The sequence below is a fragment of the Aquarana catesbeiana genome, linkage group LG05, assembly GCF_042186555.1.
Source record: "Aquarana catesbeiana isolate 2022-GZ linkage group LG05, ASM4218655v1, whole genome shotgun sequence".
Lineage (NCBI taxonomy): Eukaryota > Metazoa > Chordata > Amphibia > Anura > Ranidae > Aquarana > Aquarana catesbeiana.
In genome coordinates this window covers 262,749,016-262,771,593 of record NC_133328.1, presented here as the reverse complement: position 1 = coordinate 262,771,593, position 22,578 = coordinate 262,749,016, and the positions used below count along the sequence as shown (strand labels likewise).

The 22,578-nt window shown below is 41.5% G+C and overlaps 1 protein-coding gene across 4 annotated transcripts in view; it reads right to left on the bottom strand.

Annotated features, from left to right (window-relative positions):
* Positions 1-22,578, bottom strand: part of MARCHF6 (membrane associated ring-CH-type finger 6) — a 1,314,422-nt gene that overhangs the window by 1,033,988 nt on the left and 257,856 nt on the right. For 3 of the 4 annotated variants that reach the window (XR_012244456.1, XM_073630743.1, XM_073630744.1), the window contains exon 6: positions 16,999-17,167. The exons of the other annotated variant lie outside the window; for it this stretch is intronic. Coding sequence is in view for 2 of the 3 variants with exons in the window: in XM_073630743.1 (XP_073486844.1) it covers positions 16,999-17,167 (169 nt within the window). In the remaining variant the exon portion in view is untranslated. The remainder of the gene's footprint in view (positions 1-16,998; positions 17,168-22,578) is intronic. 4 annotated transcript variants of the gene reach the window in all.

Here is a 22,578-nt window from a genome sequence, read left to right as displayed (position 1 = left end):
TATGTATATGTAGTGTGGGATCAATCTATAGTTTTGTTACTTTATTAAACATTGGATTAGCCTTATCCCAGAAATGTGGCTTGTTTTTGGTCACCAATTATAAGGGTTACATTTATTGATGTGGGAAAAAATGTTTTATGGAGACATGAGCACAATGTGCTAATGTGTCAAATGTAATTAAATAAACTGCAATGACATTCTATTTACTTATGGCCCCTGTAAAGGACATATGATACATTTTAATCTTACATTTAGAACGTTTTACTGACAACAGAAACTGTGTCTTATAAAAATGTGAAGCGTTCTTTCGCTCATAAACAGTGGTATTTGTTGCTAGTGATGGTATACTCAAATATTTAAGATATCTTCAGTTTGTAGGCTGTTGATCTAGGCATTGTTTGATCATTGATAATAACACTGATTAATGTTTTCAGGTTTTATTGTCTTCTTTCAGATAAGTAGGGACATAGTAATGCATATTTTCTTAACCTCTTTGGCTTTAACAGACTGCGCAAGTGACCATGTCATTTTATTTTATTTCTTTTTAATTGTAAACATTATCACAATGTAGTTTCATAAAATGTAGTTTTACAAAGTCTATTTTGTGTGCCTGCATATAGACTTTATTGCAATGAAAGAACAAAGCTGTAGATATAGATATACTTTAATAAATGTCTGCTCCTTTTTAAAGTAAATCAAAGTTTTTCATATTGTCATGTAAATGTACGAGACAACAGCTAAGTGTCTGATGTGGGAAGTTTTCTCCAGGATTGGGGTGTACACAGCACTGATATCAGATAATTGTACCCATTTTTATGAAAGATCTGTTCCATTCTGTTCTATGCTTGGCCCTTGAACCTTGTGTCCACACTCATATTCATTGGTGGGCAGGATGTATTGGGTTTAGCAAACTTTGTGGGAAGAATATAGCATTAAAACAAATGAAATATCTGGACTGACTATATTGACCTATGACATGACCAGGGTAAAAGTGACTGGTAGGTGGAGTCAAGATTAAGAAATTATAAGAATTTTAAATTTATTGTATGGTAAATAGTATTGGCTGGAAACTAGGAAATAAAATGTAAAAGAATCTATATAAAATACTTCATACTGAAAACATGTACTAATAATGTTGAGGAATATTCTAAGAGTATTGTATTAAGATAAAACTATATAGATACATTTATATTATTTTAGCGGATGTTGTAGAAGTAAAAGGAACGCACTAAAATAAGTTATTAGGTAAAATGATAGTGTAGGAGCCATTGCTTTGTAGGTTGCCCTGAAATGCTTGCCAGAGGCCTATTGTATCCCGACACTATTTTTTTATTTTTTACAACTATAATTTTGAAGTGTATTTTATATCCAGACAAATATCGGGTGATCGCAGAAGACATGATGCAACTTGGTACAAATGTTAATTGCTACAAAAGAAGGATTTCATGCAATTAAGGAGGAACTGGAAAATCTGAGACCTGTATCTTTGCAGAACAGGTATGCACTGAACTTGTGTCTTACAGCATCCAAAACAGCTTGTGCTATGATACTGGACCAGCAAATGATGACGAAGAAGGAGATCTCTCCAAAAACATCAAGCACTTGGCTAAGCTGAAAAGACCTATGCAGGAAAAGGCAGAGCCTTATGGGACTAAGTCTGCTGAATGGTCCCTGGAACCACATATTTGGCTTTCATTCACTAGCTTAATGGATTGTTCCTCTTTCCTATTATCCTTGATGTGATGTTGCTGAGTAACTTATCTGTTGCAAGAAGTTTGTGGCAAGGATGATCACTAAGCCACTGAGACTGACAACTATATCTTCCGTGCCACATATGGAGAAGGACTTCGCAGCTACAGAAGAAGATGCAGTGTGTTTTCAATTGGACTGATATATTTTTATTTTTTGGACGATTTATGTGATAAGTGTCGGGTACATGGGGTCTCTGAAGGGCATGGTGGGTGATCTGTACTGTAATTGCTGAGAGGCTTATGCCTCAACAGAGGGGAAATGTAGTAGAATTTCATATTAACCAATATATATTTTATGTTATTCATATTAATTTGCATATGTTTTATTGATAATATAATTATTCATATTATTATATAGTAGTGGTTTTATCAATATTATTATTCAATAAGTAAAGCAATAGTTATTAATCTTTATTAATGTAGACTATGTTATTCCATAGATATAGAAAGTCTTCATTTTTAAATGTTGAACATGCCAAGCATGTCTCCAGACCTAAACCCTATTGAGCATCTGTGGGGAATCCTCAAATGGAAGGTCTCTAACATCCACCAGCTCTGTGATGTCGTCATGGAGGAGTGGAAGAGGACTCCAGTGGCAACCTGTGAAGCTCTGGTGAACTCCATGCCCAGGAGGGTTAAGGCAGTGATAATGGTGGCCACACAAAATATTAACACTTTGGGCCCAATTTGGACATTTTCACTTAGGGGTTTTCTCACTTTTGTTGCCAGCGGTTTAGACAATAATGGCTGTGTTTTGAGTTATTTTGAGGGGACAGCAAATTTACACTGTTATACAAGCTGTACACTCACTATTTTATATTGTAGCAAAGTGTCATTTCTTCAGTGTTGTCACATGAAAAGATATAATAAAATATTTACAAAAATGTGAGGGGTGTATGTGTGTATGTATATTGAAGTAAAATAATAACGTATGGAACCAGGCAGGACTTCTGTGATGCAGGTTTATTAACAGCTGGGAAAATATAGATTTAGGTTCAAAGTATTACAAGATGCAGGTCTAATTTATACAGTTTCTTACAATGCAAGCATATTAGGTACAACATGACTGGTTGCTAAGATCTACGTAAACTAACCATAAATCTGACACCTGTCATACAACCAGACAAACTAAATTATTCCCAGAATTCCTACAAGTTTATTAAAATGATTTATAACTGGTTTTGTCCAATTAAAAACACCTGTGTAGAGACAGTATGGCACCCAGCCGTGTTAAATCAACCCTCCTCGTCCTGATAAGGCTTAACCAACTTCAAGGATAACAGATTTATGACTTTGGGAGAATGAACTTTCAGTAACCCCACCAAATGAGTTATGTCTTATTGCTTTTCACTATACAATCCTATGTGTATGTATACATACATTGGTTTCACAAAAAAGTACTGCATTATCCACATAATTAATATATATATATATATATAAATATATATATATATATATATATACACACACACACATATATATACATACACACAAGATCTCACAAGTGAGTACACCCCTCACATTCATTTTGGTAAATATAAATAAATTATAGATTTTTATGTGGCAACACTAAAGAAATTACACATGAGATAGATAGATAGATTAGATAGATTAGATAGATAGATAGATAGATAGATAGATAGATAGATAGATAGATAGATAGATAGATAGATAGATAGATAGATAGATAGATAGATAGATAGATAGATAGATAGATAGATCTAAAAAAAAGCACTGTTCATGGTCCAAATATATACTAATTTAAAGATGAACTAAAACTTAAAATCATTCAGCCTGGGAGGAAAAGTTGCACCTAGATTGTAGTGTGTATATCATAGATGTGGTCCTGTTTTCTTCTGGTGTGGATAGTCTCCTTTAGAGAAAGCTCAACAGGCAAACAGAAGAATAAATACAACTCCCTCCTATCACAGCATATATGAGGTGGTATCAAAAGGTTTTGAGACTAGTTTTGTAACACGCCAACAGATGGCAGCACAAGGCTGCACGCACAGTTACAAGGAGCACCGACCTTCATAAGTCAGTGTGCCAAAAGACACTGTCCTATGTCTGGTGCAACTGGTGCTATTCTGACCACGTGCGTTACGTCGTCTGCTATTTTGTCATGGACAGCAAGTTAGAGCAAACGTGAAATTGAAATTGGGCAAATCTGCACGTGCGATTGTTCTCCGATGATCATCATGCACAAGTTGCCAAATGGTTTTGACATTTTACGGGGGTTGAGCTCACTGAGGTCTTCCTGATCTCTCATGGTCTTCCACCAATGCTCTTCCGCTCTTGAAACGCGCATGCCCACTGTCACTTGGCCATACCTCTTCACTATTCTACGAAAATGGGGCTTTGGCCCGGATTTTATTAAAACCATATCATCTCTTTATTCCTCCCGGAAAGCCCGCATTAAAGTGCAAGGCCATCTTTCCGAACAAATTTCTATTCTACAAGGCACTAGATAGGGCTGCCCCCTTTCACCTATCCTCTTCGCCATAGCGATAGAAACACTAGCCCTAGCCATCAGACTAAACCCTGACATCCATGGAGTGAAATGTGGTCAACGGACTCACAAATGTGCCCTTTTTGCCAATGACGTCCTCCTGTTTGTCACCTCCCCCTCATTTCCACCCCCAACATCCTCCAACTACTTAACTCGTTCGGCTCCATTTCGGGACTTCAGGTTAACATGACCAAATCAATGGCCCTAAATATCTCTACTCCCCAAGACCTTGTAGAGAGGCTCAAAACCCACTTTCCCTTCTCCTGGTGGACCTCTTCCCTACCCTATTTAGGTATTTTCCTATCCGCAAGAACAGAACTTCTATACCACCACAACTACCCCTCAATGCTCAAAAAACGCTTGGATGATCTCTCGCATTGGGCCCTGTATAAAATGTCCTGGCTGGGCAGAATAAACTCGGTCAAAATGATCTTATACCTCTTTCGATCCCTCTCTATTCCCATCAAAAAACGGATACTGGACAAACTGCAATCTTCCATTATAAGATTCATCTGGGTGGAAAGGGTCACCGTTACTCCAAAAAGGTTTTATACAGGCCAAAGAAAAAAGGGGGTTTAGGACTACTTAATTTACGGTGGTATTATCAAGCCGCACAACTCTGCCAATTTTCTGTTATTTACTTCAAAGGCCCAAAGCCAGATTAGGTGGACATAAAACGACAGGCCACTCCCAACCACACTCTGGATTTCCTGGTGTGGAGACCACAAAAGGACAGACCTCCAATTCTCTCCCCCTCTCTGTCTCACTCAATGGCCTTATGTGATACACTATATAGAAGACACTCCCTGACTTCCCCTTGGCTTCCCCTGGCACACATCTTCCACAATACCCAATCCCCTCCGGTTATGAACATCGAGGCTTTTAATTGGTGGCTCGACAAGGGCCTTTATAGAATAGGGCAATTTTTCAACAGCTCTGGTCCAATTTCACTCAAATATTCCATTTCTAAACTAGACATGCCAGTCTCGGAGACTTTCCACTACTACCAATTATCACATTTTCTGCGCAGGGTCTGGAAAAGCTTGGACACCCCGCTCTCTGTTACATCTTATGAATTCTGGTGCTCCTCAGCCATGGGCGTAAGGGGAGGGATTTCCCTCATCTACTCAGCTCTAGCTGAGCCCCGGGTGAAAGCGAACCATATGATGCAATGGGAGCGTGATCTGCAACTTGATTGGGACCTGGATACTTGGCACACATGCTTTGTTCCTACAATGGCATTCTTAACTCCTCCCTTGTGGAGGCAGACCTCAAAGTTATGACCTGCTGGTACCTGGTACCCACCTGTATTACTAAATTCTACCCACAATCATCACCCCTCTGTTTCAGAGGATGTGGTCACTTAGGCTCCCTTCTACACACACTCTGGGAATGTCCCAAAATCAGAGGGTACTGGAACGGAATTTTTAATTTTAGACTCAAATCCACCGGTTTCGCAGTCAAACAAAGCCCCACCATAGCTCTCCTTAATGACAACATCCCGAAAGTACCTAAATTGTCTCCGTCACTGATCCATTTCATCCTTCTTGGGGCCAAGATCACGCTAGCTCATGCCTGGAAAAACCCCTTGGTATCCCTTCGCCAAGCCAAACAGAAAATCTCCTGGATAATGGCGCAGAAGAAGATCTCGAGCAAGATTCTAGACACTTCTGATAAATTTAGACTTATATGGGATCCATGGGCTAGGTTCTTAGGAATCCAATTACTTCCTTGAAACAAAATAATCTCTGTACATCCCCTCGATTTTATGAGGCCTTTGGCCCCCCCTTCCCTCCGTGAGGATTCCTGTCCCCAATACCTCCCCTACCTCTTCCTTTCTTCCCCCGCTTTATTCTTCACCCCTCTCTCTCTCTTTCCTTTTGCTTTTTCTCTCCTCAAGTTCCATTATAGGATGTTAGCACATATTGAGAGAAACAGACTGTGCAGTTTTTTCTTCTTTTATTTGTTTGTTGATGTTGTCCTCTCTCTGAATGATAACCTTGATAACCTAGCAGACCAGCCTGTACCACTTAAGATCTTGGGGACACTCCCCGTACTGAGCGATTTTATTTCTGACCTTGTTGTTGGTCTTATAATGATACTAGACGCTACAACAGATCATTTTTCCACGAAAGGCTGTTTATAGGTTCAGGATAGGTCCCGGCAGGATCATTTCGATCCCCCGGACCTTCACCCGGTTGTCCCGCGCACAGCAGGATCCCATTTGGGGTGCGCGGTCCATTCCGGGGGAGTCCTGTTTCCTGTGAATCCCGGCTCCCTTTTTATTTAATCCAGCAGCCTTTTCTTTGAGATAGAGTCTGTTATTTCACCTTGAAGGTTATCAGTTCTTACATTTGTATTAAGTTCACCCTCGCTTTAGGTCTACTTTTCTCACTTTACCAATGTTAATTACTGACCTTATTGTTTATTGCCGATTTGATATTTTTGTACTGTTATTATCTTCAATAAACAGTCTTTAAACAAACAAAAAAAAAAGAGAAAAAAAAAAGAAGAAACATGCATGCCACTCAAAACACCTTGAACGATTTATTGCAGTATTGCTGTAAACTTGCCAAATCATGTCAAATGTCTGTGGCAGGTCCACTCAGAATTTCATGTTTGCTCTTTGTTCTAACTTTCTGTCCATGATGAAATAGCAGACGTGGGGTAACGCATGTGGTCAGAACAGCACCAGTTGCATAGCTCTCAATGTACTCCCAATGGTGTCTTTTGGCAAACTGACTTATGTAGGTTGGTGCTCCCTCTGACTGTACATGCAGCTTTGTGCAGCCATCTGTTGGCATGTTACAAAACATATCTCTGATACCACCTCATATGTCCGCTGCACCTGAGAAGCCTTCCAGTGGACAGAATTAGTTCTCTTGATAATATAGGGATGCACAACACATTTTCTACATTTAAAAAACACCTGAATTCTCAAACAGTCTGTTATAAATCTTTTGTTTTCTCCAACCAGATCGCTGTATACCAAAGTGTCCCCTCAGTGAGTGAGCTTTGTGAAAGGTGATATTTTGGGTTGTCATGCTGGTGTATCCAACTATCCAAAGATTGTCACTGGTAGAATCCCTTATCCTATAGTATGCCCGACTAAGCCACCTCTTATATCCCCATTGTTCAAATCTGTCCTTCAAAGCTAATGCTTCCGCAAAAAAAAAAAAAAAAAAAATCACCTGTATTAGAGCAATTTCTTTGCACCCATAAATACTGGCACACTGGAATGCTGAGTTGTTGATGAGAGTTGTTGGGTGAAAATTAATTGCATGCAAAACACCGAAGGCTTTCTGTAGAGACTTGTTGAGTGTAAAGCTTGTTCATTGATTTCTATAGACAGATCCAAAAAGCAACCTGCTTCTCATCACAGGTAAGAGTGAATTTAAGATTGTATACATAAGGTTCAAGGCTCTAATTGTGGGCCTCCTGTTTGATGCCTGTCTACAATACATCAATGTATTTTTATCAGGATAAAATCCTTGACAGATACACTGATAAGTTCCACCTCCACTCTCCCAATCCCCCCAGACTTTGTGCCCATATCTCTACCTGAGGCCTGACAAAAAAGTGCTGTTCAAAACAGAATTTATGTGTTATTAAAAATCTCAAAAATTCTTTTTCCACTGGTCTGGCCCATAGTACCTTACCCACCCCACTTCCAGTCCCTTGTCGTCTGGAATCAAGAAATGTGGAGACTCAATAACAAAGTCCCTTCAGGGACCACAACGTGATTCAGCAAAGTAAGCATATGTGTTGTGTCACATACATAAGAGAGTAAACTGGTAATAAGTGGCTGTTAAAACCGATCAACATATTGACTCATTTTTTCCTTAATCACACTGTGCTACTTTAACTGGCAACTGCACGGTCATGAAACACTGTACACAAACAAAATTTATATTTTTTTCTTCACACAAATACAGTATTCTTTTGGTGGTATTTAATAACCACAGTTTGTGCTTTTTTTTCTTTTAAAGGAAAAAAAAGACAGTTTTCGAAAAAAAAAAAAATGTATTCTTTGGTAAAAAAAAAAGTAAGTGTATATTTATTGGTTTGTCTGACAGTTATAGCTCCTCCGAACTATGGGATATAGTTCACTTAGCAGGGGAAAAAATAAAAAAAAAAAAAAACCACAACAGTAAGATCCCGTCAATGAACAAAACTTTTGCTTACAATGACAGAGCTCTGTTATGTGAATCACTGAGCAGATCAGCGGGTGCTGGCGACCAATCATTGGCTGAGACCCAGTGATCAGATTGTGCTGTGATGAATCAGCACAGCGGCCACACAGATCACATACAAGGTATGTGATCCAGCACAGGGAGGTCACATTACCACCGCACATGCACGTTAGGCGGTCAGCAGAAACGGTTAAAGAGTAACTCCACTTTTGTTGATAAAAAAACGCATTCCCCTCTGGATGATCTATGTACATTGCCGGGATTTTAACAAATGTTGTTACAGATTCCTACCTTTTGTTATTCTGAAGAAAAATCCGTTTGTGTCCATGTGCACAGTGAATGTGTATGGGAGTGGTTTTAAAATTATCAGCTGCTGCACCTGCAGGGCTCTAATGAGGAAACTTGCAGGGTCTGCATCCCTTTAGACGTGATATCTTCTGTGAGGAAGCGAGTTGCCATCTAGATAAAGGAAGGCCCGTAGACGTGGTGTATCTGGATTTTGCAAAAGCATTTGACACAGTTCCCTATAAATGTTTACTGTACAAAATAAGGTCTGTTGGCATGGACCATAGGGTGAGTAAATGAATTGAACCCTGGCTACAAGGGAGAGTTCAGAGGGTAGTAATAAATGGGGAATGGTCAGGGGTGGGTAGTGGGGTCTCACAGGGTTCTGTGCTGGGACCATCCCTATGTAATTTATTCATAAACGACCTGGAGGATGGGGTAAACAGTTCAATCTCTGTATTTGTGGACGATACTAAGCTAAGCAGGGCAATAACTTCTCCACAGGATGTGGAAACCTTGTAAGAAGATCTGAACAAACTAATGGGGTGGGCAACTACATGGCAAATGAGGTTTACTGTAGAAAAATGTATAATAATGCATTTGGGTAGCAAAAATATGAATGCAATCTATAAACCTCTGGGGGAATCTAGGATGGAAAAGGACCTGGGGGTACTAGTAGATGATAGGTTCAGCAATGGCATGCAATGCCAAGCTGCTGCTAACAAAGCAAACAGAATATTGGCATGCATTAAAAAAAGGATTAACTCCAGGGATAAAAAGAGTATTCTCCCACTCTACAAGACTCTGGTCCAGCCTCACCTGGAGTATGCTGTCCAGTTCTGGGCACCAGTCCTCAGGAAGCATGTACTGGAAATGAAGCAAGTACAAAGAAGGACAACAAAGCTAATAAAGGGTCTGGAGGATATTAGTTATGAAGAAAGGTTGCGAGCACTGAACTTATTCGCTCTGGAGAAGAGATGCTTAAGAGGGGATATGATTTCAATTTACAAATACCGGATATTTTTCGTGGAAGGGAGTTTAACAAGACATGTAGCCACTCATTATGGTTAAAACTCTTTTCTTCTAGTTTTAAACTACGTAGACTGTTCTTTACTGTAAGAGCGGCCAGGATGTGGAATTCCCTTCCATAGGCGGTGGCCCCCGCTAAGAAGCGGGGGGCATCGATAGTTTCAAAAAACTATTAGATAAGCACCTGAACGACCACAACATACAGGGATTTACAAGGTAATACTGACTTAAATTCACACACATAGGTTAGACTTGATGGACTTGTCTTTTTTTAACCTCACCTACTATGTAACTATATCTCTTTGGGAGTATCTCACCTGTCATTTTTGTTGTAGGGGATGCTCAAAATCTGACTATATCTTAGTGCAGACTTCTGGGAAAATCATTAAACCAATCACACAAGGAGGAAATCACATATCGGGGGGGGGGGGCATTCTGTATACCATCTGTGTACAGAACGACTTTTTCCCTAGAAAGTGGAGTTACCCTTTAAGTAACCCCCCACTTGAGATAATGCAGCAGCCTGGGGGTCACTGACCAAGTTATGTATTTTAGTAAGGGACCACAATACAGACACTTGTTGATGAACAACCTCCAAAAATTGCAAGTTAGACTTACCGGTAACTTGTTTTCCAATAGGCTTTCAGGACAGCACCCGAGAGATCATGGCTCCTCCTCCCACAGGAAACACCTCATCAATTAAGTCTTTAAATTGGAGCCCTCCACGTTGCCTCGTCAGTTGTTTGTAGAGAACTCCAGCCCCAGCTGCAACACATAAGCGACAGTTATATCATAGTATTACAGCATTAACATAAAAAAAGGGCGGGTTACTGCTGTCCTGAAAGCCTATTGGAAAACAAGTTACCGGTAAGTCTAACTTGCAATTTTCCAAAACGTCTTTTAGGACAGCACCCGAGAGGATAATCGAGACTTACTCCATTTAGGGTGGGACAACAGCCTGTAAGACTTTCCTTCCAAAAGCCTGGTCCCCAGCCGTCATGAGGTCTAACCTATGACAGGCAAAGGTTGTCAGACTTGTCCAAGTAGCTGCCTTACAGATTTGTTCGGGGGTGGCGCCAGCTTTTTCTGCCCAACTCACCGCCGAAGCTCTTGTAGAATGAGCCCGGACATTCATTGGACTCTCTTGACCTGTAAGGGAATAGGCTTCTGAGATAGCCATTCTCAACCATCTGGCAATGGTTCCTCTAGAAGCTGGTCTTCCTTTTTTATTACCGGAAAATAAAACAAATAGAGCATCTGAACATCTAAAGTCTTTAGTGTTTTCCAAGTAACTCAAGACTGCTCTTTTAACATCCAGGGTATGGAATTCTTCTTCCTTCTTACACGATGGATTAGAACAAAAGGTAGGAAGTATTATTTCCTGAGTTCGATTCTGGATCGAAGCGACTTTCAGCAAAAAATTAGGATCCGTCTTCAGAACAATTCGGTCTGAAAAAATGGAAAAGAAAGGCTCCCTGATTGATAAGGCTTGCAGCTCACTGACTCTTCGAGCTGTTGTAATAGCCACTAAAAAAACTGTTTTCAAAGTAATTAATTTCAGGGAGGCTAAATTCATGGGTTCAAAAGGTTCCTTGGTCAGGGCCTGTAGAACAACCGATAAGTCCCATGCTGGACAGCTTTTGATTACCACTGGTCTAGACCGGGTAAGAGCTTTGAAGAATCTTATTACTAGGGGTTCTGATGAAATGGATTTTTCCAGGAATACCCCCAGCGCAGCAACTTGAACCTTGAGGGTGCTGACCGCTAGGCCCTTGTCCGCCCCTTCTTGCAGGAACTCAAGAACAGAAGAAGTTTGTTTTGGTGATCTGTCAGATGCTGTGCACCAGGAGTTGAAGATTTTCCAAACTTTGGAATATATTGCTCTTGTAACCTTCTTTCTACTGGATAGGAGGGTAGCTACCAACCTATCCGAGAAACCTTTTCTCTTCAAGAGCTGTTCCTCAGTAGCCAGGCCGTGAGCTTTAGTTTTGCTACTTCCTGGTGAAGCAGAGGACCTTGTAACAGAAGGTCTTTTCTTAACGGAAGGTGCCAGTATGGTTTTAGTTGCATCTGAAGAAGGGATGAAAACCAAGGCCTTTTTGGCCAGAAGGGAGTGATGAGGATCACGGTTGTATCCCCCTTCCTGATTTTTGCTATGACCCGAGGGATAAGCTGAAACGGGGGGAATGCGTAACAGAGGTGAAATTTCCAATCGTGCGCCAGAGCATCCACTCCCAGTGATGCCTCGTTCCTGTTCAGGGAGAAGAAGCGAGACATTTGCGAGTTTTCCTGGGTGGCAAAGAGATCCACTCTTGGGCGCCCCCATTTCTGCACTATTAAATGGAAGACTTCTGGATTCAATTGCCACTCCGCTTCCAATATCTGGTTCCTGCTTAGGAAGTCCGCTACTCTGTTTAGGGTCCCTTTTAAATGGACCGCGGATAAGGATAGAGTATGGAGCTCTGCCCAACTCAGAATGCCTTTTGCCAGGCTTTGCAGAACTTTGCTTCTGGTTCCCCCCTGTCTGTTTATGTAAGCCACCGCCGTGGCGTTGTCTGACAGGATCTGAGTATGCTGCCCCTGGACTTCTTTCACAAAGGTCAGTAAGGCCATCTCTATAGCTTTTAGTCCCCTCCAATTTGAGGACCTCAGTGCATCTTTTGTGGCCCACGAGCCCTGGGCCCACCGGCCGCTCATATGAGCCCCCCAACCCCAGGAACTGGCATCGGTTGTCAACCTCACCTGAGTTGGGAAGGACCATAACAGACCCTCTGAATACCTTGTCTGGTTCTTCCACCACCAAAGACTTCTTTTTACTGAAGTAGGGATCTTCACTAATGAATCTAGTGAATCCTGCTGGTGATTCCAGGTTTTTAACAGGAAACTTTGCAGAGGTCTGAAGTGGAGCTTTGCCCACTGGATGGCCGGTATGAAAGAGGTCAGGGTTCCCAATGCTGACATGACCTTCCTGATGGACAGAAATTGATTGGACTGTAGCAGTGACACCACTTGTACCAACTTTTTTCTGTTTTTCCTCTGGAAGAAAAATTTTTTGTTCCAAAGAGTTGATACGGAAACCCAGGAATAACACTTCCTGTGAGGGAATCAGATTTGATTTGTGAAGGTTTAAAATCCACCCTATGGATTCTAGGTGAACACGGGCTCTGAGCAAGTTTTCTTGAAGACCTTCTCTGGTCTGGGCGAAAAACAGCAGGTCGTCCAGATAAGGAATAACTTTATTTTCGTGAAGACCCTTGGGGATGATGACAGACCAAACGGGAGTGCTCTGAATTGTAGATGTACCACCTTCTTCCCTTCTTTCAGTGCTAACCTCAGATATTTCTGTGACCTGGCGGCAATAGGAATGTGGAGGTAGGCATCTTGTAAATCTATTGATGCCATATAGCACCCTTGATACAGGAGGTTTCTTACTGAAAATATTGAATCCATCCGAAACCTTCTGTACTCTACTGATTTGTTCAGCATTTTGAGATTCAGGATAAGACGGAACTTTCCTGAAGGTTTCTGAACCAGAAAAACATGTGAGTAGAACCCCTGGAAGAACTCCCCTGCCGGGACCGGAACAATGACTTTCTGATTTTTCAGTTCCTGAATTAGGGACTTCACGGCGAAAGCCTTGACTGCATCCCTTGGGACGTTTGTCACCAGGAATCTTTTTGGAGGTTCTTCCGTGAATTCTATCACATACCCCTGGGAGAGCATATTTACAACGAACTGATTTGAAGAAATGGCTCTCCACTGAGGAAGAAACTCCTGGAGTCTTCCCCCGACCTTGAAGGAGTCATTGTGGTTTTGCGGAGGCCGCAGGAGGATTGAAGAGGACTCCACCTCTACCTTTGGGCTTCTGAGAAGACCATGATTTCCTCTTGCCCTGCGTTTTTCCTTCCTGCTGACCTTTTTGGGGCCGAAAGAAACGCTTACGGGTTTGCACCTGCTTTTTCTTAACCGGAAACGACTTTTTCTTATCTGCCGTACGGTCAAGAATGGACTCTAGCTCTGAACCGAATAGCAGATCACCTGCAAACGGAATACCACACAGTCTATTTTTAGATGCAGCATCCCCTGGCCACGTCTTCAGCCATAAGGCCCTTCTGGCAGAATTAGTTAAAGCTGCTGACCTTGCTGACATGCGGATAGATTCCGCAGACGTATCCGCAATATATGATATTGCTGCAGACAGGGTTGAAAAAGAGTCTAGAATCTCCTGTTTTGAGGAATCTGCTATAACATGGGCTTTCAACTGGTTAACCCAGTGATCTAAGTTCCTTGCAACACAGGTTGTTGCCATTGTTGGTTTCAGATTGTGCATCACTGATTGCCAGGTTCTTTTAAGAAGCAGGTCCATCCTTTTGTCCATAGACTCCTTCAGAGTGCCCATATCCTCAAAGGCGAGGTCCGTAGACTTAGAGACCTGAGAAAAGGCAGAGTCCAATTTTGGAACCTTATTCCATATAGAATCTGGATTTTCATCAAATGGAAATCTTTTCTTGTGAGCCCGGGAAAAGAAAGGCTTTTTCTCAGGTTCCAGCCACTCTTTTTTAATTATATCAGTGATAACTGAATGGACTGGAAAAGAACGGCCTTTTGAATTTCCTAAACCAGCATACATGCGGTCATGCAGGGAGAGTTCCTTCTTTTCCTCTTCTATCCCCAAAGTGGCATGGATTACCTTCAGGAGTCCTCCCACCTCTTCTAGTGACAATTTGTATTTAGAAGCAGCATCTGATTCATTTTCCTCCTCCTCAGAATCTGTATCATCTGGAGCAAGGGAAACGGACCTTTGGGAAGCGTCCTGGGATATCGGACCCCCAAAAATTATTTGAGAGCCGCCCTGGGGTTCTGAAGATGGCTGCGGAACCAAAGAATCCCTAGAGGGACCTGGTTTCTCTCTTAGGTTAGACCTAAAAGCTTGAAAGGTGGCCCGGAGCTCATCCTTTATTGTTGAAACCAAGTCGCCACATACGGATGGAGTCTCCTCTCTGACCAAATTTGTAATGCACTCTGCACAAAGCGTTTTGGTCCAAGCATCGCTTAATTTCTCTTTGCAGACAGGGCACCTTTTCTTGACTGGTTGGGCAGAACCTTTGGCCTGGACAAACAGAAAAGAGACATGGAACCACGCTTAAAAGGCTGCAATACAGCGCAAATAAGACACCCAGGTGCACTAAGGAAGATAACATCTCACTTTCCATGTGCCCAGCAAGCCACCACCACCTAATCCCCTGTTGTAGGGCAGATATACTAAATCTAGCCACTGCAACATACATTCCCATGTATGGGGGGGGGGAGGGGGGGAAAGGTTGAGTAACCCCCCCACAGGAGAAAACGGCCCCGGGTAATAGAGGACACAGTCCCTTACCTTAGCCTTGCTGGCGCCTTGGCTTGCCCCCTTATGCGCTGCATCGCTATCCATAGCTGTCTGCGGTGCGTGGTGAAACGACCGGTTCCAGATTCGAAAAACGCTGCTGCGCTGACCTGGAACCGGAAATAAGGCACCAGGTGACCCTGCCCTCTCCCACTGCGCTTTGCGACCGGAAATGACGCGCGCGCCGACCCGGAAGTGCTGCCTCCTCCCATTACAGGACGTGGCTGAAGCGCTCTTCTGCCACCAGAAACATGGCGGCCGCCACCGCTCGTTCCTCCAATGCAGCCCGCAGGGAACAGAGGCGGCCGCCTGTCTGGCCAAAAAATTTGGAGGCAGCACCCCCAGACGTACAGGCTCTCCCCGAGCACGGAAGAGGGAGAGGGAGCCCACGGGACCATCCATCTGAGAGGCAAGTGGGAGGCTCACTCTCCTAGCCATAAAAAGACCTAACAGGTGAGAACCTGTGTCTCCCAGGATAAACCTGAGAGATCATGGCTCCCACCAGAGGTGTTCCTCCAGCTGGAGGAAACACAAAAATCTGACGAGGCAACGTGGAGGGCTCCAATTTAAAGACTTAATTGATGAGGTGTTTCCTGTGGGAGGAGGAGCCATGATCTCTCGGGTGCTGTCCTGAAAGACGTTTTGGAAAATGTCACCATTTCTTTTATCAATAATGCCATCATTGAATGTGTTGTCTGAGTGCAAACAATAATTCTGTGATACCAGTTGTGATTTTTAAGTATTTTTTTTACACATCTTAGATCAGGGGTCTTCAAACTATGGCCCTCCAGTTGTTCAGGAACTACAATTCCCATCATTCCTAGTCATGTCTGTGAATGTCAGAGTTTTACAACGCCTCATGGGATGTGTAGTTCCGCAACAGCTGGAGGGACGTAGTTTGAAGTCTCCTGTCTTAGATAGTAGGAATAATCCATAACTATATTGCCCCCCTTGTCCAAACTCTTAATCACAATATCAGGATTGCACTGTAATTCCCAAAGGTCCTCTCATTTAGACTGATACTATTCCTCCATCTGCACACTGCACTTTACATGAGGATGGCAGAATCCTCCCCATTGAGCTATTGTATTCTGACAGCGGGAAGACTTCCCCACCATCAAAATACACTTATCAGCATTGAAGACTATAGCCTGCAGCATTGATTGATGGGGGAAAATCTGACATGGCTGTTGCACAGAAGTAAATCAGTTGGTCAACTTCTGTACAACCTCCTTGCCTATACATCGATCGAAATTCGGCTGGTCCCTGTTGAACCAGCTGAATTTCAAACCACTTATGGCTGGCTTTAGTCTTCATGTTTTCTTTTTTCTACCATTGTCATTGACACCAACAGACGACACCATCTTCTGTTTGTTTCTTCTGCTAGTGATGAATACACTGATCATCACCCTTTTCCTTAAAGCAGATTAGCAAAACTGGTCAGGATTTCTCTACCACCTTCAAGCTGTGACAATGACTGGTAGGAAAGAAAGTCAAGTATTAAAACTTCTGCATTTTAGATCTCAGTACATGTTTTTCCCATTACATAATTTTCAAATGGACAGCATTTGTAAAATGTGAGAATTTCTCTAGACCAGGGATATGCAATTAGCGGACCTCCGGCTGTTGTAGAAATACAGGTCCCATGAGGCATAGCAAGAATCTGACAGCCACAAGCATGACACCCAGAGGCATGATGAGACTTGTAGTTTTGCAACAGCTGAAGGTCCGCTAATTGCATATCACTGCTCTAGACCATAATTAGGGCATAAAATACTCAAATGTATATATTCGTCCTAAAAAGGGGAAACAAAGGGGGAAAAAAAAAAAAAAAAAAAAACTTACCACGTTATGCTGTCCCAAACCATTCAGAGGTTGAGGAAGATTTTGTTCCAACCATTGTGGAGCGCCACCATGGACTATTTGTTCTCTTAACCAAACAAGACTTATAAATGCACAGAGTGTGCATGTAACAACAAAGCACCCCTGTAAACAGTCTGCTAATAAATTTTCCCTGTAATAAAACAAAAAGGTTGACTAAGTTACAATTGATGAAATGAGCTTAATGCATGTAATGTGCTCATGCGTTACATACACATGTATGCCTGTGTGTGCATAAAGGCTTTTATTTTTTATTATCCTGTCATATACACTTGCTTTTGCTGCTAACCCACTAACAACAATGCACTTCCTGTGATGCACAGATCTTATTTCCACAGTTGCTAGTCAGGGACTGTAGTTAGAGCTCCCTCTAGTGGCTATGGCTAGTTCCCACATTTCTACTTTTAATAAAACAGTAAAGATATTGAGGACACGACTTGTTGCAATGCAACAACTAAAATAAATGTGCTCACCAAAATAAACTATACTTTACCTTTATGTGAAAAAAGTGATCCTATAGTGACAATTATGTGTACACTGTGTACAATAGGTTATTCATTTTCCAAGCAATTCCCTACTGATATTTAGGATCACAGTTTTTATAAAATGCCTGAGCATTTTGTTATCATGTACCCATTTTTAAAAAGCAAATATCTATGCACAGTAACTCTCAATACACATTCCTTTCTCTTAAATTGCCTATGCATACTAAGTCTAAAGTAGCCTGAAGGTCTTCCCAATACAATAAAATTGGATAGATTTTTTTTTTAGAAAGGCTTACAGAACGGTGTCCAATTCTGAGTTCATCTAAAGGAGTTTGTACAGCAGATTGTAACATGTTTGGCATTGACCTTACAGAGGAACTCTTTGAAGTTGTCAGGTTTAATTGTTGTATTCCTGTGTGGCAGGTGAGAAAATAAGTGAACACTCCAACAGGGCCAAAATTAGCAAGAAAATTACGATCAAAGAACCAATGTTTAACAAAAATTATTATATCTACATCCACTCTTTGATGTAATACACAGACATGGTCAATATGGCAGCCTGCATTTTGGAGCCCATTTATAAAATGCAGGCTGCGCAACTGAACCTGCCATACTTCACAAAACTCTCTTAGTTTAATCCAGCAGACAGAACACTGATCAGAAGAGAGCTAATCATGTGACTAACATTACATCTGTTTTCAAACATCTCCCATTTATTTTTATAGCACTTTGCTGACTTTGGACTCCTGAGATCAGCAGAACAAACTAAATTGTAAAGCACTTTGCTATTCTTTTCATTTTTTTTAAGCAGTGGTCAGAGTACAATAATACAATACTGCTGCTTCTTAACCGCTTCAGCCCCAGAAGATTTTACCCCCTTCCTGACCTAAGCACTCTTTGCGATATGGCACTGCGTAGCTTTAACGGACAATTGCGCGGTCATGCGACGTTGCACCCAAACAAAATTGATGTCCTTTTTTTTCACACAAATAGAGCTTTCTTTTGGTGGTAGTCACCTCTGCGGTTATTTTTTGCGCTATAAACAAAAAGAGCGACAATTTTGAAAAAAAAAAAAACAACATTTTTTTACTTTTTGCTACCTTGCCGCCGAGCGTGCGCACATGTGTGTACTCGGCTTTCGGGGGTTATACTGGGATGATGCCCGTAGCTGCAGGCATCACCCCGGTACTGTTTTTTTAGAGCCGGCGATCGGCTTTCCAGCAATAACAACCGATGGGGCTAAAAGCTGCACGGCTGTTATACCGGAGGAGCGGGGTGGGAACGGCCACCCTCCCGCCGCTCTTACCGGGCCTCCCATTCCACCGGGAGGCCCGATCAACAATCCACTGCCTCCGGCGGCTAGTGACAGTCTGGAACGAAGCCGTAAGCAGCTTCGTTCCAGCCTCCTAATTGTAAACACGGAAGCGACATCATGATGTCACTTCCCGTTTACTCGGCTGCCAATGGCGCCGGTTTAAAAAAAAGAAATATACAGTATTCAGAATCACCGCAAACGGCGATCTGAATACTTTGAAGTGCAAAAGAGGGATCGGGGGTCTTTTAGACCACCTATTACTGTCACAAGGGATGTTTACATTCCTTGTGACAGCAATAAAAGTGATCAAAAAAATTTTTTTTTTTACAAAAACAATATTAAAATAAATAAAATAAATAAGAATTTTTTTTTTTTTTTTAAAGCGCCTCCATCGCCGCGAGCTCGCGCAGCAAAGAAAACACATACGGAAGTCGCGCCCGCATATGTAAACTGCGTTCCAATCACACATGTGAGGTATCGCCATGATCGTCAGAGCGAGAGCAATAATTCTAGCACTAGACCTCCTCTGTAACTCTCACCTATGGAGATTTTTAGGTACCGTAGTTTGTCGCCATTCCACGAGTGCGTGCAATTATAAAGCATGTCATGTTTGGTATCTAGGTCGCCATTTTTTTCTCTAGATTCTCTGCTAAAAAATATATATGGATAATAATCAGTGCAGCGATGGACATAAATCTGAGTGAATAATTATGACAAATAGTGATGATAATAATAGTGAAAAATATTAACAATAAAAGTTGCAATATGCTGATAAAATGGTATAAGCAATCTATAATAATAATAAGCCACCAATGTGTAAACATTCATCATTAGAAAAGCGTGCTCCAAAGCCTAAAAAATAATCCAAACAATAATGAAAAATAAAAAATAGTGAATAAAAAAAATAGTCCAAAAATATCCAAAAAAATATATAAAAAGTGCAGAATCACAATCCAATGATCCAAATCGATAGTGCCGCCCACCACCGGAGAAAATGGAGGCTTACCAGAAAGCCTGCGACCGCCCTTATTCAGGGGGGTCAAAACAGGCTTAGTAGGGTCACAACATGAACTCGCATTGCGCATGCGCGCTTTTAATTTAAACAGCGGTCGGCGGTGGAGCCTTTTTTGCTGTTTTGCTGCAGTTTCACTGCTGGTGTATATTGGCACTTTATATGCGATCCTGTTATTTTTAATAAACGATCTTGGTTCTCTGCACTGTTGGGAGTCCCTTTTTCTTTTTTATGGTTTATCCTTGCTGGAATACTGGCTACTTGAACCTTCCTGGGACCACCTTTTTCTCCTGAGTGTCTCCTGCTGCTGCTAAGCTAACATCGAAGGAGGTCAGAGGGACATCGGTTGCGGTTCCAATAGGATATCAACGGTGACCTACTAAGCCTGTTTTGACCCCCCTGAATAAGGGCGGTCGCAGGCTTTCTGGTAAGCCTCCATTTTCTCCGGTGGTGGGCGGCACTATCGATTGGATCATTGGATTGAGATTCTGCACTTTTTATATATTTTTTTTTTATATTTTTTGACTTTTTTTTATTCACCATTTTTTATTTTTCATTATTGTTTGGATTATATTTTAGGCTTTGGAGCATGCTTTTCTACTGATGAATGTTTACACATTGGTGGCTTATTATTATTATAGATTGCTTATAGCATTTTATCAGCATATTGCCACTTTTATTGTTAATATTTTTCACTATTATTATCATCACTATTTGTCATAATTATTCACTCAGATTTATGTCCAGCGCTGCACTGATTATTATCCATACATTTTTTGCCTTATATCGGGGTTATAGTGCTTAGCAGCAGGACTCATATCACGGTTATTTTGTTTATTATTGATTTTTTCATTATCTATGCACCTAGCGCAATTCTTTATTTATAAACATTATATATATATATATATATATATATAATGTTTAGGGGCTCTAAGTAATTTTCTAGCAAAAAATACGGATTTTAACTTGTAAACACCAAATGTCAAAAATAGGCTTAGTCATGAAAGGGTTAATAAATATCCCACAAAAATATATAAAAAAAACTATTTTTTCCCTCTGTTTAGGCCGATATGTATTATTCTACATATTTTTGGTAAAAAAAAAAAAAAATATATCGCAATAAGCGTATATTGATTGGTCTGCGCAAAAGTTATAGCGTCTACAAACTAGGGCATAGTTTTTGGCATTTTTCTTCTTAATTTTTTTTTTAACTATTAATGGTGGAGATCTGCGATTTTTATCGGGACTGCAACATTATGGCGGACACGTCGGACAATTTTGACACATTGTTGGGACCACTGGCATTTTTACAGCAATCAGTGCTATGAAAATGCATTGATTACTGTAAAAATGTAACCGGCAGTGAAGAGGTTAACGACTAGGGGGCAATCAAGGGGCTAATGTGTTCCCTAGTGTGTGTTCTAACTGAAGGGGGGGGGGGGGGGCACTGTGTAGGGGGAGAGATAGATCCTGTTCATACTCTGTATAAACAGACGATCTGTCACTTCTCCCCTCAGAGAATCGGAAACTGTGTTTACACACACAGATCCTGGTTCTTCGTGTTGCCCAAGCGATCGCAGGAGCCCCAGCGGTGATTGCGACCGCCAGGCACTTGCATCAGCTCCGTGGGCGAGCAGGGGGCGCATTCGCCTCCGGCGGCGCACACGTGGCCACAGGGCGAAGCAGTGTTACATAACGTTGTTTCGCCCAGCCATGCCATTCTGCCACAGTACAACTGCGGCGGCTGGTCGGCAAGTGGTTAATGGTAACTCCTTAAGATTTGTCCCCACTTTTAGGCAAAAATGTACTCCACTCTGACTTGAAACTAAGCTATAAGGAAAAGCCTACTTCCTACTGTTTTTTTCTCTTGGCTTCAGGTACTCAGCTTTCCTCAACTTAGGCCCTAAGCCTCGCTCACCCACTTCACTAAACTATCTATTTTGCTACCAAGGTACTCATTGTCAGAAAATGCCAGGCTGGAGTTTAATGTCACTTTATGTGGGGCATTGAATAACTCCATTTTTGTTGAGGAAAAAAAAATCGACTTTGGGTGATAAATGTGCATTGCAGGGATATCAAAAAAATTGTAGAAAATTCCTACCATTTGTTGCTGTGAAGAAATAGCTGTTCCACCAGACTGATTGTATACTCATTTTGAATGGGGGTGTGGTGGGGGGTTGGGGGGGGGGGGTCATCATTAATCAACTGATGCACTTTTAGTGTTCCAACTTGGAAAGCTGCAGTGTCTGCTTTCCTGTAGAAATTATTAACCCTTGGGGAGGATCTCAACAAAACAAACTCTTATTGCAGGGAGTGCCAAAAATCTGACTTGTATCTCTGTGCAGACTTCTGGGAAAAAAATAACAGCACTTTCTTGAGGAAAAAAACAAATCAATCCCCTCTGGGTGATCTATGTACACTGCAACAATTTTAACTTAACTTTATTGCAAAATCCTGCCTGTTTCTGCTCTGAAGAAAAAGCTGTTTATTGTCTGCAGAGTGAATCTGAATAGGGAGTTCTGTGCACCAATGGTGTACAGATTGTCTCCAGGTTGCATTTCATTTTACAGAAAATTCCGTGCTGCAGACAGAAAAGTTAATATTTAATAACATTCAATTACAATATGGCTTGTGTAGAAATGTTGTGCTATTTTGTTTGCCATTTTTTCCCCAGAAAAATAGTTATCCTTTAAATTAGAACATGGCTTGTGAATTCTATATGCTATATTATT